Source organism: Callorhinus ursinus, unplaced genomic scaffold (assembly GCF_003265705.2).
Source record: "Callorhinus ursinus isolate GAN/ISIS: 27379988/994484 unplaced genomic scaffold, GSC_fseal_2.0 scaffold61, whole genome shotgun sequence".
NCBI classification, from domain to species: Eukaryota; Metazoa; Chordata; class Mammalia; order Carnivora; family Otariidae; genus Callorhinus; species Callorhinus ursinus.
In genome coordinates this window covers 6,296,607-6,316,259 of record NW_027397123.1, presented here as the reverse complement: position 1 = coordinate 6,316,259, position 19,653 = coordinate 6,296,607, and the positions used below count along the sequence as shown (strand labels likewise).

Genomic DNA, 19,653 nt, shown 5'->3' with positions numbered 1-19,653 from the left:
TTTTCATTGCTGGACTATAGACGTACAATTGAATGTACTATATGCCTTTGTACCCTGGAACGTTGTTAGAGCCACTTACTAGTTCTAATATATTTTTTTGTAGGTTCCTTAGGATTTTCTATGGAGATACTGTTTGTAAATAGAGACAATTTTCTTTCTTCATTTCCAGTCTTGCTGACAACCTTCTTCTTACTTTGTTATACTGACTAGGGCCTCCAGTACGATGTTGAATAGGAGTAGTAAGCACGCCACTAGTAACATTTTTTTTTTTTGTACGTTTTACTTTTTAGTTCAGGAATTAGCTTTTCCAGTTTTTTTTTTTTTTGAGTTTCCATTTCTTAAGTGAGACTCTCCTCCTTAGTAAACACACAAACTCACTACAACCATCTTGTCCTTAAGTTGTTCAGCATATTTCTCACAGCTGCTTTGACATCCTTGCCTGTTCATGTCAACTTCTGGGCGGTCTTGCGTCACTTCTACATACTGCTTTTGTCCTTGGCCACACATCAGATTTTCATCTCTGCACGGCTAGTAACTGCTACACGGGATATTGCAGCTGCGGTAGAGAGTGTTGACCTACGCTTCAGTCACTCGCTGCATCCACCGTCTGGGAGGCTTGGTTTATCCTCTTCAAGCCCCTGTTTGCTTTTGCTAGAGCACATTGTGTTTGTCCAGGAGTGAGGTCTGGAGTTCGCAGGCGTGGCACGTCAGGGGTTTCCCTGGAGAGCCTGCAGTGCCTACTGAGCCTAGTGAATTTGGCCAGACTCCCACTGCTGACTGTTTCCCAGTGATGGGTGCCAAGGACAAACAAAGGCAGACATTCGCTAGAGCATTAGCTGCCCAGGAGTAGGGGCAGGAGCTGCGGAAGGGCAGAGGGGGCCGAGCATTTTGAGGAAAGACCAAGGAAGAGGAGGGGAGGGGCTCCAGGTATATGAGGGCCACTAAGGACTGGTCGGTGCCTGCCGGCTGAGGAAGGAGGTTCCAGGTGGCAGTCTCGGCTTTCAGGCCCTCGAGACATACTCCTGAGCAGCGGGAGAAACATACACATCTCAAAGGGACGGGGAGGATTGGCGCCTGTCAGCCCTTTTGAGGAAATGCTCACAGAAAGGGTGGTCAAGGGTCTCTGTCCGCAGATGGTGGGTTTCCCTGGCAGCCTTGAGCTTCCCCAGGCAGGCATTTGAGAGGGGCGAGGACCATCCTTGGGACGGGGCCTCTTGGTGCAGAGGTTTGGGGAGGTGACATGGCACGAGTTTGCCGTTCTGTCGAGCAGCAGCTAAAACCGGTGTTTCTGTCCGCCTTCTCGTGGTTGCTTTCCTCTGGACGGCCGGGCCCTCACTGCGCTGTGCAGGCTAGCCAAGGACCTGGCTCTCCCCATGGCGGCTCTTTCAGAATTTCTCCCCTCAGCGTCCCTTTTCTGGTTCCTCAGGCCACAAACACTGCGGCTTTCTGCCCGAGTTGCAGCCGGTCGTCCTGGGCTGGAAAAGCTGTACGGAAATGTGGATCTCACCTAAGACCCATCCTCCTTGCAAAGCATCCGGTCCCTGCGGTTTCTCTTCTCTTCACTGCCTTCATATTTGTTATTTTGTATTTTTTCCTGGGCTGATCATTGTTACTTGCAGGTGGATTAGTCCATGTAAACGACTCTGCCGTGATCTGGAACCAGAATGGCCCATTGTTCTTTCTTTTCCCTCCCAACTATTTATTTTAAAAATATTCAAATATTTAGAAAAATAGAGTACTAATGTGAACACCCGTTCCCCTGCCACCTGGTACCTCGGATCCGAAGTCTTGGGATGTCATTGCTTTTAGGCCTTTTCAGTAGGCAGAGTTAGGAGTTCCTACTGATATTTTTAACTCAAATTTAACTTTTTAGGTTACATCTAATCTCTCTAATGACACTGATCTATATCAAGATACATTCAGAGGAGTCTGACTTTCATCCCTCTCCCTTCTATTTCTGGCTTTCTATAGGTAATAACTTAATATTTGTTTTGGTTTATCTGCCATTTCTTTTTTTTAAATATGAACAGAATATACATATATTCATATTTCCTTCTCTTTTTTACAAAAGACATAGCATATTGCAAACATGGGACTTTGCTTTTGTATTTTATTATGCATATTTTTAAAATACAGGAGATGGGGCGCCTGGGTGGCTCGGTCGTTGAGCGTCTGCCTTTGGCTCAGGTCATGATCCCGGGGTCCTGGGATCGAGTCCCGCATCGGGCTCCCTGCTCGGTGGGGAGTCTGCTTCTCCCACTCCCTCTGCCCCTCCCCCTGCTTGTGCTCTCTCTCTCTCACACTATCTCAAATTAATAAAATCTTTTAAAAAAAATAAAGATTAAAATAGAGGAGATGGAGGGCATTGATCTCTGCTTTTTGAGTCACAGCACATAATTAAAAATTACTGATGTTATTGGTTATATTTTTTTAAATTTTTAACATGTTTTAGAGTTTTATCTTTGCATCTTTTTTTTTTTAAGATTTTATTTATTTATTTATTTGACAGACAGAGACAGCGAGAGCAGGAACACAACAAGCAGGGGGAGTGGGAGAGGGAGAAGCAGGCTCCCCGCCGATCAGGGAGCCCGATGCGGGGCTCCATCCCAGGACCCCGGGATCATGACCTGAGCCGAAGGCAGCCGCTTAACGACTGAGCCACCCAGGCACCCTATCTTTGCATCTTTTATCTTTTATCCAGCTTAATTGAGATATAATTGGTATCTAACATCGTATAAGTTTAAGGTGTAAAGTGTGATGATTTGATCTACATTGACAGACTTTTATCTTTTACCTTTGGTCTGATTTTTTTTTAAGACAGGTACTCCTCTAGAATTTGTTAGATCACTTAAATTAGTAACAGGTATCATGCCTCTAAGGTTTATTATTTTATGATTCTGCTTTTTAAACCATGCATTGTTTTGTTTTTAAAAAATTTTTACAGATTGAAGATCCAGGATGCTTCTGGGTTATTATAAAAGGATGTAGTCCGTTTTTAGATCATGAAGTTGATTACCAAAAACTAAATAGTGCCATGAATGACTTCTATAATAGCATGCGTCAAGATATAGAAATAAAACCGTTAATGTTGGAAGAAGGGCAGGTATGTATCTAAGTGTGCTCTAAGCACTGTGTCTTGAAATACTACTTAAAATGTACGCATTTTGGCAATAAAAGCTTTTAGAATATTTTAATTGCACATAATTGCTTTGTGTTAGGTTCTTTTGGCTGCACGAGATTTGGGCTGGTTTTGGAAAGCAAAGGTGGTAGAAGATTCATGTGGGGCAGCAGCAGATGGAATGTCGTCCAAACTCAGGCATCAGGCCATCCTCCTGGGGATGGGAACCAAGGGCTATTCTAGATGTATTCTAGATCTGTCACAGGTGTGGGGGCCTCAGCCGAGGGGGCAGGGGGCGTCCCTTTTGCTGCCCGTGACTTTGGCCAACTCCTATTTGTTTATTTTCCTTGCCTCACATCACGGCCCCTTCTTCCTTTATTGCCACCTTGGCTCCCGGGCCCATTGTCTGATTCTCTCTGCAGGTCAGTCACTTTTCAGAAGAGTTTGAATTTTTCTACTGGGAAAGGTTTATAAACTATGAGAAACATTAGAAATAACTTGACTTCCTTCCCCCTTTCAAAAAAAAACCTTCATTAATAACATTTATTATTTTTTTCCATACCATTGACTTGTTGAAGACAGGAGACCCATTCAGCTGTCCCTTTAAAATATTCCACGTTTTGGAGAGCCTGAGTGCCTCCTTGTGGTGGTGCTGAACTTTCTGTCCCCTCTATTTTATGTGGACTGGTAGTTAAAGCTTTGATTAGATTTAAGGTCACCTTTTTACCCCCTCAGAGTGATTGGACTGTGCGCTTCACCTTGCATTGGATTGGGAGGTAATATCACTGTTGGCAAAGCCCAGCAGATTCAGAGGGTGACACCTGAGTCCTCCCTCAAGGTGGTGCCCGTCAGCTTTTCCTGCAGGGGAGGCACCTTCCCATGACCAGCACGGCCCAAAGCAGCCCTTCTGTTTAAGCTTCCAGAATGGTCGCTTTCACATTCCTTCTGTGTTCTTGAGCTGGAATTCATCTGCAGGGAACTTTCCTTCCTCTATTAAGATGATTAGGCTACCCTTATATCCTGCAGTTCATGCTGGAAAGGTAGACGCGTTGCTTGATTCTTTCCTTACCAGCGTTCGTGCCCAGCTGTGTACACAGGCGTCCAGAGGTCTCTGCTGTTTTTCTCTCCTCCTTTTCATTTTTAAAGCACTGTATTGAACTCCTGATTTTAATATAGTCCATCAGCTGTAATCATTGTTCTTGGTGCTTAAATTGCCCTACGTTGGCTTGGTGGAAGCCCTGTAAGCCACCAGTTCAAAACCAGCGTGGCCTCGTGAACGATTACCTGTTTACACCATTCCTACAAGTTGCTTTGACTTCAGCGTTAAACAGAAATACCCTCCATCCTTTGGCAAGATTTCTCTCCAGTTATTTGACTTTGGAGTTATGGGAGGCTCCCAAGAGCCCATCCCTTGCCAAGTGGCTGCTCCGTGGCGTCCAGCTTCAGTTCCTGAGCGTGGTCGTCTCCCTTCGGCTCACCCCTTCCCCATCAGGCGTGGTGCTCTCCCCTCGGGGCCTGTGGTCGGTATGTGGTTTGCCGGTCTGGGTCGCAGTCCCGTGGGACTGTCGGGACGCCAGGCAGCTGTCACTCCTGCCGGGCAGTTTCCTTAAGATGGGGCTGCATTTACCTTATTTTACTTTCAAAAGCCTGTCCTTAGTTAAGGAGTCAGCATGACTGGAGTAAGAAAAGCCTGAAGTAGGACCGGTGCCCTGTGCTCAGTTTACCACCCAGCAGGGGTCAGCGTGGGCAGCCTCAGCCTCCTCCCCCGCCTTTCCTCTTCCGGCAGGTGGAATGTGGGCTGAGATGGTTTGGGGGTGCCTTTTCGTTCTCTCCTGTGACTGGGGGTTTTAATGCCGAGGTTTTTATTTTATAGGTCTGTGTGGTGTATTGTCAGGAACTGAAGTGCTGGTGCAGGGCTGTTATTAAGTCCATTGTGTCTTCGGCAGACCACTACCTGGCAGAATGTTTCCTTGTGGATTTTGCCAAGTACATCCCAGTGAAATCTAAAAAGTACGTATGTATTTATTTCACCTCGTGCTCTTTAGGAAGACAGATATCGGTTTTAAAGGAGAGGGTCCGTTTTCACAGTGAGAGGATAGAGGTCAGAGAACTAGAACAGAGAACTAAGAACAGAATGTTCTTAGCTTCCCGTGGGGACGACTTGCAGATTCCAGTTCTATACGCAGTTATTGTAGGGGCTGGTGGTCCCAGTGAGGACCCGGGGCAGCTGGGCCCTCCTTCCACCTTCCTTCCAAGGGGCAGTTGCTCACCCGGCCTCCCACTCTCAGCGTGTTCCTGTGATGGGTCCTTCCAGAGGCTGGGCTGCAGGAAAGACTCTACCTGGAAGCAGAAGGTCATCTGGTCCCCACAGGACGGGTGTGTGCTGGGACAGCCTCAGGTAGCCGGGAGCAGAGCACCTGTTCACGTACTCTGGGTCTTTTTCCTTAGCAGAGTGAGGGTGGGACCCACAGTGACTTAAGGTGGGGAGACGGTTCGGAAGCAGCCGTCATTGGCTCCAGGACCACCCATTAACTGCTCATTAGAAAACACTAGCAACACGTCAGCCTTTGTGTTTGTGGTAGTTTTTCAGTTTCCTGTCCCAGAGTAAGAGGATATCAGTTTAGTAATTAACGTGAGGACTCTTCTTCCGTAAGAGTATTCTTGCAATAAGAGTAAAGCATTTCATGGCAGAAGGTCTTCTCAGACATTGGAAATTCGCAGATACTTAAGAAAAAAAGTAGATGCCTGGGGCGCCTGGGTGGCTCAGTCGTTAAGCATCTGCCTTCGGCTCGGGTCATGGTTCCAGGGTCCTGGGATCGAGCCCCGCATCGGGCTCCCTGCTTGGTGGGGGGGAAGCCTGCTTCTTTCTCTCCCACTCCCCCTGCTTGTGTTCCCTCTCTCGCTGTGTCTCTTTCTGTCAAATAAATAAAATCTTCAAAAAAAAAAAAAAAGAAAAGTAGATGCCTTTCTAGCCTGTGATTCAGCACCTTTATAACCAGAATTGTTATCAAAGTAAATGTTATGTTTAATTGTTTGGAAAGATTTTTAATATTTGGAGTTTTGGGCAAGAGAAGCCCGTGATTAAATATTGTGCAGGGAGGCTTTGAGGGGCACCTTTTTCTGAACTGTGGAGACGAGGTGGTGAGGCTGCCCATACAGGGCATCCAGAACTCCTGTCCAGGAATGGTACGCACAGGCAGTCTCTCGTTGGCCTGAAGAATGGAAATAAAAGTGCTGAGCAACAGATTTATCAAATCTCAGCCCCTCTTTTTGTGCAGAATTGATAAATACTAACTATAAAAACATCTGCTCAAAATCACAAACATCTGCTCATTTACCGAAACCGTAATTCGGGTTGAGTATTAAAATTAGAAATTCAAAAATCTTAAGTAGAACTGACTTCACAGGATTGTTCATTTCCTAATGTTTCTTAGTCTGAGGAGCCTTGTTAGACATGAATTTTCTAATACTCCCCGCCCCCACACCATGAAGTTTTAATGCCAAAGATACTCTGAATATCCATGCATGCACTCATATATTTTATGCTTTTATACATAAGAAGAGTAAGATTCTTCTCCCTCCTCCGCACTTGGGCAGAGGTCTGCCCACTCTCCCTGCTGCTGGTGGCTGTATTAGAAACAGAAAGAATTGGTTTGGGTGTGTTTTAGGTATGTCAATTTTGGGGGCATACTTTAAAGAAATCTGTTGTATATAAGTTTTCTTTGTAACGGAACTGTTTCTGTTTCACTGTGAAGCATCCGAGTTGCAGTAGAAACTTTTATGCAGCTTCCCTACCGAGCAAAAAAATTCAGGCTGTACTGCACGAAGCCTGTTACGTTACATATTGACTTCTGTGAAGACAGCGCTGAGATTGTGTAAGTACCGCTGGCGAGGGACGCTGAAGCGTGAGTAAAAGTCTGAAATCGAGTGTAGGAGGTTTATGTGGAGTCTGTTCCCCTTGAGAAGCACTAAGTGGCCTCTGTTCTTCAGGACACATCTGAGTCGGTGTGTGTTGCACCTGGCCCTGAGCGGAGCTCCTGGGGCCAGCCCCCCTTCCAGACGCTGCAGTTGAGGGGGGTGCTGAGCTCTGCACTCTGCAACTTCTTTTAATTTGCAAAAAGTAATAAACTGTAAAGAGAAAGGATGAAATACAGGGTCATGGAGCATTAAAAAAAAAAGTCCATTGCATTTTTTTCTGGTCCCTAAACCGCGCCCCCCCCCCCACAGCCTCTGGGACCTGTTCAGGCTCTGAACTTGCAGACCTCAGTCAGTACTTTATAGATGTTCGTTTTTGTGGAGCCTTTCATGAAAATTAGAACCTACTGCCTTATTTGTAGATTTAAGCCAGGAGTGTGCTGAAGCTCTTCGCAAGTACATGTACGACCTTGCACTGTTGGACTTTTCTGGGGTGAATGTAACTGGCTACTTGCTGTATGTGACTGTCCATCTCTTGAGAGCCAGCTAGATTGTTTGCAGGCCACTGTGCGCTGCACATTCCCGTAAGAATACGGATAAATCCAAGTAAAACACGGTGTGGAGATGTGGACGTGCATACTCATATGCACGTATCACCCCCGCCCCTGCCTTTGCCCCGTTTTCCTAGTCTGGGGCCACATTGCCAGTGTTTGTGCAGGACTCACCAGGGTCCCCACACTGGGCACTGCTGTGGCAGGGGTATGGCTGTGCTCCCCACTGTCTGGACCGAGGGCTACCTGAGGTCCTGGGGAGCCCTCCCCTTCCTCCCTCCTGGTACCCCCAGCCCGAGGACTGTGGTGTTACGGGAAGAAACACTGTGGGCACAGCACAGTTCTGGCTCAACTTGCCTGTCGTGGTGGTGGTGCATTTTGTTCCCTGAACTTGGAAGGCGCCCCTCTTGTGGATGCTTTCGCGGGATCTACGGAGACCTTCCATCCCCACTCCCTGCGCCCCCCCAGCACCTGTCGTTCCCTGGAGATGGCCAGCCCGCCGTCCTGTGGCCGGCCTCAGAAGCGTCAGTAATGGATGCTGAGTCTGCTCGTTCCTGTGGCCCCCCCACGCCACGGCCGCCTTAGAGACTCTGGGAAAGTGGGTCCCCCACACAGCAGCAACCCCTGCCTCTTCCCTGCCCCTCTTCCAGAGCAGCCAGCCACTCACCCCCCCAGGGCTGACTCTGCTGCCAGTCTGTCCACACCCAGCTCTCCCCCAGAGTCCCCCTCATCCTCGCCCCCTCTGTGTGACCACCTTCCCCAGTCATCGGCACACCCTCCGCGCAGACACACGTCCCTTTGTGTGGGCAGTTCATGTAGAATGTCTGTCTCGGTATGTGTGTTACAGTGTGTATAGATTTTGTCGAACGGCCCTCCAGAAGGACTGGCGATGTGTACTCGCTTCACTGGGGCACACAGAGTGTTGCTTTTCCACACAACGTTAACTATCATTAAGCTTTTTCATTTTTGCTTGTTTGCTGTGTGAACATGGTATTTTGTTTCAATTTGTATTTTTCTAACTTGTAAAGTTGGGTGTCTCTTCATGTGGTTATTTGTGTGTGTGCGAGAAAGAGAGACAGACACACGGACTGAACGAGTGGTTTACCCGTGAATAGCCTAGACTGATTTTTCTCTTGGGCCATTTTCATATTAGAAATCTGTATTTCATTTTTTTTAAACTTGGTAATTTTTGTGTGTGTAGCAAGGAATTTAGAACTGCTGTCTTAAGTTTTTTTTACTTCCTTTTGGGAACCCTTTGTGATTTTCTTGAAGTAATGTGCTAAATATCTTTTTTAGTAAAATAAAATAATACCTTTGCCTAGGCGTGGGACTAAGTGCTTTATGTATATTACCTTATTTGATCCTTAAAGCAGCCCTTGGAGGATGACAGTGGCATCAAACCATCCTTGATTTGGGAAATCAAACCAGCAGAGAAAAATAAAACATAGTATTCTACCCTTTCTTAGTTATTTCTGTTCCTTGCTTCGAAATCCTGGTTTCTCTTCATCTTCCACTGCCCACAGCTCTTCTTAAAATCTCCTTTCCAGAGCACAGGAAAGGGCAAGATGGTAGAACGTGGGAGACAGAGGACAGTTGCAGCAGGGTGGGGGGTACCATGAGCGACTGGCTGGTGGCCCTCCGCCCAGCTTCTCTTTCCCTGTGGTCTCACCAGGCCGTACGGAGCCCTCGCTCTGTGCCGGCCTGTGCTGAACACTGCGTGCGCAGCATCCCTGCCCGGGGGGCTTGTGTTGTGGCGGGGAAGACCGATAGGTCCCAGATCACGGGGGACGCTGGTGCTGGGACGGACGATGCCCTGGTGGCAGGCACGGGCTGCTCAGGAAGCCCCAGGGCGGGCCTGTTCTCAGTCTCTGCCCTGGGTGCCGGTGGCAGTGATGAGAGGAGCCTGTTGCAGGGTGCGGGTGGGATTGTCACCCCCAAAGCAGGGCCAGGCATCAGACAGCCAACACGTAGTGTCAGAAACATTCAGCGTATGGCTTTGATGCTGGTGCCCTAGCCTCGGATTTTTCTTTGGTAAGGTTGCATCTGTTTACTGTTCCAGACCTGCCAAGAAGTGGGACAGTGCAGCTATTCAGTACTTCCAGAACATCCTAAAAGGTAAGGCAAGTGCATCATTACTGCAGCCTGCTTTGAACTGACGCCCAGGCTGGTTTATTTTTTCTTTTGGCGAGGGGGTTGGGGATGTGCGCCTTCAGCTGTTTACCCCTCCTCACAGGGGTTCATCTGTTACTTGGGACTCCTTCCGCCCCATGTCACAGCGACTCTACACCCCTGAAAGTTTGGGGGTGGATGTGGACGTTAGTAATTTAGAGTTGAAATGAGAAAGGGGCTCTTTGGGTGAGGGGCCCTCCGTTTGCACGGGAGCTTTGCCCTGCAGAAATAAATGTACGCGCACTTCACGGAGCAACAGGTGATGGAAAGTTGAACTTTTCTCGTGCACATTCATTGTGTCGTCGTCGTCATTGCCGATTTCAGATGTGCAGCCCGTCTCAGAGCAGCTGTACGGCGTGCTCTCTTTATCTTCTATTGTTGGCAGTAAAGTGCAGCCTCATGGGCCGTCTGTCCTGACCCCTGGCCGGCAGGAGCCAAGTGCCTGTGCCCGCCGCCCGGGGCTGCTCTGAGAAGCGGGTGTGAAATGCCTGGGGTGCTAGGCCCTCTCCTCCACTGGCCCGCTCTCCGGCTGGAGGAATAGCCACATGCTGGGCCCCGGGGGAACTGGGAGGCTGGGAGGGCCTCTGGCTTTGGAGTCTGGGCCCTTGTGAGCCCATGTCGGTGGGAGGGGGGCCTGCCGGGACATAGCGGTGTGGAGGAGGCAGAGCGCCTGGGACTGCATCCTGCTCTGCAGCTTCCCTGCGGCTTTCTCTGAGCCGGCCTCCTCCCCTGTACATGACCGCGACAGCTGTGAAGTGAAACTGTGCGACGGCCCCGGCGCCTGGAGCTGCTGTTTGGCTGCCTGGGTCTGAGCCGCTGAGAGCTCCGACTGATGGGGTGTTTGCAGGGGGCGATGGACTCAGGTTAAAGACTGAGTGGGAAGGGGATTTGGGAGTCGCTGGAAGGAAGAGGGCCAGGTCCGCTGGAGGAGGCGTTCGCAGGGGGCAGGAGCAGCGGCTGTGGGTGGGGATGGGGAGGGTATGCGCCTGACCCCAGGCCAGGAGAGCCTTGGCCTCCACTTGCCCCCCCCCGCCCCCACCAGGAGGACGCGGTTTGGTATGGTGACTCTGGGTGATGCTTAGTATGGATTACTAGGTGAAATGTAATTGTTTCAATGTCAGCTGACTTATTTTTTTTCCTCTATGTTATTTAGCAACCACCCAGGTGGAAGCCAAGTTGTGTGCCGTGGAAGAAGATACTTTTGAGGTCTACCTTTATGCAACTATAAGAAATGAAAAAGTGAGTGAAAGAATTGTGTTTTAAAAATGTTTCATTCTTATTTTTTTTATTTGAACAAAACAGAGTAAACATCAAGGAAAAGAATGTCATTCACACAGCATGGAAATTTTTTGTTTTGTCTTTTGGTTTTTTTTGGAAAGAGGGCTGGGGAGGGCTGAGGGAGAAAATCTCAAGCAGGCTCTGTGCTGAGTGCAGAGCCCAACACGGGGCTCCGTCTCAAGACTCTGAGATCATGACGTGAAACCAAGAGTCGGACGCTTAATGGACTGTGCCACCCAGGCGCCCCAGGCCTTCTGCATTTTTAAGTGGAATTCTATAAAGGAGAACTGGCCCTTCTCCCCCATTTATCAATTGGTACAGTAATTTATCTTAGTGCTGATTCTTGGCTGTTTGTTTTACTCTAGGGGATAGAATGCATTACTGTCGTTATTTTCTTCAATTTGTCCCAGATTTGGCCATTAGCAGCTTCTTCAAAGTGGCTTACGTGTCCTTTCAGTGTGCCCCCTCATGGCCGGAAACTTTCTATTTTTGGTACCAGGAGATGCTCTAGGTTAATTTTGTCATTCTCCAGCCCAGCCCTAGAATCAACCACTTCTCAAAGAAGAGTGGTATTCGTATTCAGATAGCAAGACTGGGGCACGAGATGTGCTCCCTGCTGCTGGGGTGTCGCTGCTCGTAGGCCCTCTCCGCAGACAGTTAGGAAGTATGTGTATATGCACTACACACACACACACACGGATTGATGCCTGGATCTGTCTGTCTGGACGGGGCGCCTGGTGGCTCAGGGCCGTGAGATGGAGCCCCACATCGGGCTGTGTGCTGGGCGTGTAGCCTGCCTAAGATTCTCTCTCTCCCTCTCTCTGCCCCTCCCCTGCTCACATATGTGCACACTCATCCCCCCCCCCTCAAAAAAAGAGCTCTGGTACCTCTCATTCCAGTCCAGCTTCACAGGATTCTCTGTGGCCCTCCCCGTTCCGTGACACGTTTCCAACAGTGAGAAACCTGCTCTTGTTAGCTACATTATAATTAATTCAATTAATCTTAATATTTACATAAAGTAATTCCAGAATTGCTAACCCACATTCCTGTGAAAAAGAAGTTTGTCTAAAGGCAAATAGCATGCAACCAAAACACTATATCCTGAAGTTACTTAGGTTAGTTCTTTTCTTCCCCTCCGTCTTCATTGGGTTGATGTTATTCATTTACAGTAAGGTTCATTTGTTAGTCTTTGTGGTGCATTTTGGATTCCTCCTCGTCTTTGTAAGTTTCACCGGTAGCTTTTCATTGCTTATTTTAGTTTGGTAAAAATAACAAAATGCTGCTGTTGGACTGGTATGGTGAAACATCTTTAAACTTTTCTACTGACCTGCTTCTTCTTGCTTTTCAAGTAGGTCTCTTTCCCTCTGTGGCCCTACTTCACGGTGGGGGAGTGCAGAGGGTAAGCTTCTTAGCAGAGAGAACTTAGAGCAGATGCGTGAGGTCATCATTGCCAGAAAAAGAAAAACAGAGCCTGGCATCCTTTTCCAGCTCCCTGAGGAAGCACAAGGATATGCCAGGGTTTTCTCTTTTTGGCCTGGCTTCTTTCATGCAACAAAATTACTTTAGCATATATCCACATTGTCCCTTTTATTGTCAAATACTCTTCTGTTGTCCAGATATTATACAGTGGATTTACCTGTTCATGTCTTTTGGACATTTGAGTTGTGGCCAGTTTGGCGCTGTTACAGATAAAGCTGCTATGAAAATTCATGTGCATTTCTTCCTGTGAACCTATACATTCATTTCTCTTGGGTGAGGACCTAGGAGTCAAATATCTGGATGGGATTGTAGGTAGTAAGAGACTGCCAAATGGTTTTCCAAAGCGGTTAACTATTGTACACTCCCATCAGCAATGGATGAGAGCCTCAGTTCCTTCATGTCCTCTTCAGTGCTTGGATGGCTACTTTGATGGATGCATAGAAGTATCTCATCGTGGCTTAACTTTGCATTTCCCTAATGACTTATGACGATGAGTGTCTCTTCATACGCTATTTGCAATCTGTATATCTTCTTTGATGAAGTGTGCATTCAGATCTTTTGCCCATTTTTTGGATGCCTTTTTATTTTTTATTTTATTTTTTAAAGATTTTATTTATTTATTTGACAGACACAGTGAGAGAGGGAACACAAGCAGGGGGAGTGGGAGAGGGAGAAGCAGGCTTCCTGCTGAGCAGGGAGCCCCATGTGGGGCGCGGCTCGATCCCAGGACCCTGGGATCATGACCTGAGCTGAAGGCAAATACTTAACGACTGAGCCAGCCAGGCACCCCTGGATAATTTTTTAAATTGAAGTATAGTTGATACACGATGTTTCAGGTGTACAGTACAGTGATTTGACGAGTCTGTACCTTATGCTGTGCTCACCACACAACACCATTACAATACCATTGACTCTATTCCTGATGAACCTTTTATTCCCAAGACTTACTCATTCCATACTGAAGGCCTGTATCTCCCTCTCCCCTTCACCCTTTTTGTGCACCCGCTCCCCTCGCCCCTCTGGCCTCCATCAGTTCTTAGTATTTATGGGTCTGTTTGTGCTATTTGTTTATTCATTTGTTTTTTATATTCCACCTGTAAGTAAAATCATATGGTGTTTGTCCTTCTGTCTTATTTCACTTAATATGATACCCTCTAGGTCCATTCATGTTGCAAATGGAAGAATCTCATCTTTTTATGGCTGAGTAATATTCCATTGTATTTTGCCCATTTTTTAATTGGTTTGTTTATCATCTTTTTATTGCATTTTGAGAGTTCTTTATATATTCTGGGTACATGTCCATCCGGATACCAGATTTAAAAATTTTCTCTCTGTGGATTGCCCTTCATCTCTCTCTCTTTTTTTTAAAGATTTTATTTATTTGAAGAGACACAGCAAGAGAGGGAACACAAACAGGGCGAATAGGAGATGGAGAAGCAGGCTCCTGCTGAGCAGGGAGCCTGATGTGGGGCTCGATCCCAGAACGCTGGAATCATGACCTGAGCTGAAGGCAGACGCTTAATGACTGAGCCTCCCAGGCACCCCGCCCTTCGTCTCTTAACAATGCCTTTTGAAGAGTGGAAATTTTTAAATTTTGATACAGCCTAAAATTTAAATTTTTAAATTTTTATCAGTTTTTCTTTTTATGATTTGAGCTTTGTCTTTGTCATCCCCCCAGGTCTTTGCCCAGCAAAGTCATGTTAGCTCCCCAATGCTTTTGCTCAAGAAGATATTTCTTATATTTTGTACAGATTCTTAATGTTTTTCTTACCAGGAGGGTTGGTCAGAAGTATCTAGTCCTCTGTTACCAGAGCAGAAGTTAAGAGATCGGTTTCTATCAAATTATGTTCTATAAAATTTTTTCTGAAGATTGAAATTTGGGGTTAAGTTTGGGATATTTTCTGAACAGTCACTTGACTCTATTTGTCTTATTCCTGGAATGTTGAAAATTGTACAGGTCTGTGTTAATGATGATCTGGTTGCGAAGAACTTCGCTTGTTACATATCACCCAAGAAGAATAAAAACATTGGTTCTGTAGAGAAATCAAGATTGAGTATAAAGTCAGCATCCTTTTCCAGTAAACTCAATCCAGCGCTTACTCTTTGGCCAATGTTTTTGCAAGGAAAAGACCCACAAGGAATGGAAAGTGAGTGATTCTCACCAATACATATTTCTTTTAAACTGTCCTATTTATATGAATCATATTGTACTGATGTAAGTTGTACAAACTTTTCCCCATATGGAGGCAGAGACTTGGGCTATTAAAATATTAAAATCTAATATTTTAATTTTAATCCTGGTGAGTTTGTGACAGGTTTTGAAGTCCTGAGTTATTGTAGTTTGTTTTTATGAGACCAGAAAAAAAAAACGGTTCTCAATTTCTTACTAACATGGAGTTACATTTTCAGAAGTCCGTAAGTTTATAATTTAAAGCTGTTACCAAAACAAGGCCAAATGTTTACCACTTTAGACCCATTTAAGAAGAGCTGTTTATTAGTAGGGAAATACGAGAGGAGACCGTCGTGGACAATGGAAACAATTTTTTAAGTGTTTCTCTCTCAATTCAGTTTTCCTTAATCGTTCACACTCCTTTCCTGCCCCGAGTTAGGGCTCCTGTGACCTCCCAGCAAAAAAGTAGTATGCCCCTGAGTTTTGCATTTGTCATTTGGGTTTTATTTCATGCTGTAATCCTGAATTGTGTTCTTTCTGTCAGATTCACATGGTTTAACTTTTCTGGCTCAGTCCCTCCAGCATCCGGGGCCCAAGGGTGTTGTTGGTGACCTTGGGCCAACTGCTATATATCTGGGTAAGTTCACTTGCCTTATTTCATAGGCAGCTTAAAAGAACGCTCTCAACGGTCTAAAGATTGTAAGGATTGTTTAGAAGGGCTGTGGTAATTCTCTCAATCTCATGGAGCCAGTTTACGATGCAGATGCTGACAGAGATAATTTGGCCTTGCAGTTCTTAACTTAGAGGACTTTTTTAAAAAAGATTAATGTATGTATTAGCGAGCATGAGCCGGCCAGGGCAGGGGACAGACAGAGAGAATCCCAGGCAGACTCCCTGCTGAGCACAGAGTGCTGTGCACCAGCCTGAGATCATGACCTGAGCTGAAATCATGAGTTGGATGCTTAACCGACTGAGCCCCGCCCCCCCGGGCGCCCCCTTACTTAGAGGTTTTACTGTAGCAGGCACTTGTTTACGTGTAGAGCTGATTTATTTCAGCCCAGCCATACCCTGGTGATTATTATTTGTTCTCAGAGTGTATGTATGCATTTGTGAGTGATTTTCATTTTAAACAGTGGAGCACATAAAAGAAAGAGGCATTTAGGAGGGTAGAAATACCCAGTCTTTAACTCTGTATCTCCAAGGAACATAACCAGTGGGAATTGTTGGACCAGAGGGGAACCTGCCAGCCTCTTTGATTCTTGGTCACCCTCTGTGGTAATTCCTGCACCACTCCCCTCTTCGTCCCGCGCGCGTACACCGAGTATTTCATGCACGTACGTTGTAAACCTCAACTAAGTTAAAGCTTTTGCCAATGAAGTCACCCCTACAGTTAGCATTCTTTTTATTTACTTTGATAATGTTGTTTATCGTAGAATATAGATACTCAAAGTTTTAAAAACCTGTCATCTTTAATAGCTACTTATTAAAATATGAGAGTCTTGTTTTCCAGTTCTAAAGGTTGTGTATACATTTTTATCTCACAGAAATTGGATTCTATACATACCCCTATGTAGTGCTTTTCAGTTAACATACGGATGAACTTCTTTCTAGGTCAAATATGTCCAGGATCACTTGAGTTTAAGGACATGAGTTCTGACATGAGACAGATGGGATGTTGGTGTCCTTCCTCCTGTGTGACTTGGGGGGCAGGCACCGTTCCCATTGCAGTGACTTGATTAAACAGGCCATCCACACACACAGTTGACATGGCCCGTGGCTGACATGGCACATGCGGCCCCCACCCTCTGTTCTGATGTGCCTCCTGCAGGGGTCTCAGCTGAGAGTTCCTGCTGAAACATGCCCCTGTTGCTGATGGCAGAAAGACACATGGAAATAGAAATATGGGCCCGCTTTTACTGGAGCATGAAAAATGCCAAGCATTTTATGTTGTGTTTAATCAGTGCCCAGCTTTCCATCACATGAATATGTCATCATTTTTGCTTTTTTTTTTTTTTTTAAGTAGCCCCAGGTTTCTGGACAGTAACCATTTCCCACTTCTCCTTACTGTGGTCAGTGTCAGGATGCACTGTGTATGTCTTTTTTTTTTTTTTTAAGATTTATTTATTTGATAGAGGCACAGTGAGAGAGGGGACACAAACAGAGGGAGGGCGAGAGGGAGAAGCAGGCCTCCTGCTGAGCAGGGAGCCAGACGTGGGGCTCGATCCCAGGACCCTGGGATCATGACCTGAGCTGAAGGCAGACGCTTAACCAACTGAGCCACCCAGGTGCCCCAGCACTGTGTGTGTCTTTGAAAAGGAAAAGTTTGATGGTAAAAGAAAGGAAAGCCGATGTGAGATGTAACTGATTGTCATGGGAAAACAAAATTATTAGGTGTTACTTACCCAAGCAAAGATTTCCTTTTCCTTGTAGTCATGGTAAGAAGATATTTCAACTGTATTTTAATTATTTTTTGGTACTTCTTGAAATTGTCTTACATTTTTAAAATCAAAGCATCATACTTTGTTAATACTTGGTTAAACAATCAAATAGCACAGAAGGAGTGAAAAGTGATGAGAAGTAATCTTCTCTTTCTAGCCTCTTCTCAGCTGAGGCTGCTCCCGAGAGATAAACCTTTATCGTTCCCCTTACCTTTTTACTTTGGTGGTTGTCTCCAGATTTTGAAACCCTTACAATTAATTTACCATTTCTAGGCTTATCACTTAGTTCTAGACCTGTCTTGACTTTTTTTTTTTTTTTAAGATTTATTCATTTGAGAGAGAGAGCATGCACGAGTGGGGGATGGGGCAGGGCAGAGGGAGAAGCAGGCTCCCCACTGAGCAGGGAGCCCCATGCGGGACTTGATCCCAGGATCCTGGGATCATGACCTGAGCCGAAGGCAGAAGCTCAACCGACTGAGCACCCAGGCGCCCCCTGTCTTGACTTCTCTGACAGACTAGCTCACACACCCCTGAGCCATGTATATGTATTCATCGGCCATTCTGGAAGTGCCCGTGCATATCAGGACTGCTCTAGGGGCTCAGCAGGGAAGGAAACAAGTCTGCCTTCACGGGGCTTACATCTGTTTTCGCAATGAGATTTTTATTTTAGGATAATCACAGACTTACAGAAGAGTTGGAGAACTTTGCAGAGAACTCTTTCTAAAGCATGTGAGGATAAGTTGCTGACTGGATCTCTCCCTGATACTTGAGTGTGTTTTTCCCAGCAACAAGGATATTCTCAAAAATACTCACAATACAGGGTGCCTGGGTGGCTCAGTCGTTAAGTGCCTGCCTTCGGCTCAGGTCATGATCCCAGGGTCCTGGGATCGAGCCCCACATCGGACTCCCTGCTCCACAGGAGGCCTGCTTCTCCCCCTCCCTCTCCCCCTGCTTGTGTTCCCTCTCTGGCTGTGTCTCTCTGTCAAATAAATAAATAAAATCTTTAAAAAAAAAATTCACAGTACAGCCATACAAGTCAGAAAACTGACATTGACACGTTGCGATCACCTAAACCTCAGACGCCATTCAGGTTCAGTCACTCTTCCCTGTGACTCCTTTATGGCAGGAGGGTGCAGCTCAGCATCCCTTGTTGTGTTCCGCCGTCACGCCTCGCCTCCTTCAGTCTGGAATGGTTCCTCAGTCTTCCCTTCATTTTTATGACCTTGACACTTGGAAAGACTATAGACTGGCTGCTTAGTAGAATGTCTCAATTGTGTAAGATTGAGCCTACACACCCGTGGCAGGGATCCCTCAAGAGCGACACTGGGTTCATCTCATTCCACCTTACCAGCGGACATAAAACTTTGATGTGTCCCAGTACTGGTGAGGGTCCCTTTGATCGCTTAATTAATTAGCATCTGCCAGGCTTCTCCACTGAAAGTTACTCTTCACCTTGCAGATATTTTGTTGGCTGTTGCTATCATTCCTTTTCATTTGCTCATTAATCCACATCAGTATAGATTCCTATTTGAGACCCTGAAGTGGTTCAACCAGTTCCCCAAGTTCCCCTGGTTCCTTTGAATGGAGAATTTCATTTTGAAACATCTGGGAGCTGGGTGTGTTCGTTTCTGTTGTGGTGGTTGCTCCCAGGCCCTTCAGTGGACAGAGCTGGGGACTGGGTGTGTGTGCATCCATGCTCATGTATACACTTACATCTGTATAGATTTTATATCTGTTGTGATCTAGGTACTGGAAACCAGGAGTTGACACCAATATCTCGAATTGAGATCCTGCTGCTGCTGGATTATTCCTAGTTTTCTGCCTTCCCAAATTTGTCATGTTCCTCTGTGACTAAGATTCCTATCTGCCTTTATTCCTACTATAGATACTTATGGAGTCAGTCCTTCTAGATGAGCAACCACTCTTTGCTTGTGTAAGTAACCAGTTCTTCATGGCCATTACTACCCTTTCTGTACAGATGCGCTCCCCACTCCATTCGCTGACAGCACACCACTCAAACCTCCCCTGCCTCCATCACTCACCTAGTTCAGGCTGATACCGTCCCCCTGCCACACACACAGCCTCCCTGTGGACACTTTCCTCATTTCACTTAGACGTAGGTCCACCCCCACTTGGGTTCTGCATTCCCACGTAGGGTTGTCCCTCATTCCCACCCTTGCAAAGGCACCCTCCTCACCCTACTTGGCTCCAGGCCTCTTCCCTCTTCCACCCCCCTAGTGCTCACCTCACTCTGCTTGGGCTCCCATGTCCTGCTCTCCATCACCAAGGTTCCTTCCTCTGCCTGCACAGATCAGATGCCCTCTTCTCTGCTCCACCTACCAGTTTGAGGACTGAGTTGTGTGAGTTTTGGCAGACTGGCTTTCGAGGAATTGATCCGGTTCATCTAGGTTACCAGATTTGTGAACGTAGAGTTGTTCATGGTATTCCTTATTTGTCCTTTCCATGTCCATAGGACCTGTAGTGATGTTTATTCTTTCATTTCTGATGCTTGTAATTTGTGTCATCTGTGTTTTT

At 46.4% G+C, this 19,653-nt stretch overlaps 1 protein-coding gene across 4 annotated transcripts in view; it reads left to right on the top strand.

Annotated features, from left to right (window-relative positions):
- The first annotated feature begins 1,867 nt into the window (after positions 1–1,867).
- Positions 1,868–19,653, top strand: part of TDRD12 (tudor domain containing 12) — a 57,511-nt gene continuing 39,725 nt past the window's right edge. For 2 of the 4 annotated variants that reach the window (XM_073885091.1, XM_073885093.1), the window contains exons 1-8: positions 1,868–1,971; positions 2,945–3,103; positions 4,992–5,128; positions 6,874–6,993; positions 9,644–9,699; positions 10,907–10,992; positions 14,468–14,657; positions 15,225–15,317. In XM_073885091.1, coding sequence (XP_073741192.1) covers positions 3,035–3,103; positions 4,992–5,128; positions 6,874–6,993; positions 9,644–9,699; positions 10,907–10,992; positions 14,468–14,657; positions 15,225–15,317 — 751 coding nt within the window. In that variant the 5' untranslated portion in view covers positions 1,868–1,971; positions 2,945–3,034. Of the gene's footprint in view, positions 1,972–2,944; positions 3,104–4,991; positions 5,129–5,374; positions 5,517–6,873; positions 6,994–9,643; positions 9,700–10,906; positions 10,993–14,467; positions 14,658–15,224; positions 15,318–19,653 lie in introns of those variants that run through there. The other 2 variants (XM_025854369.2, XM_073885092.1) reach the window with 2 other exon arrangements.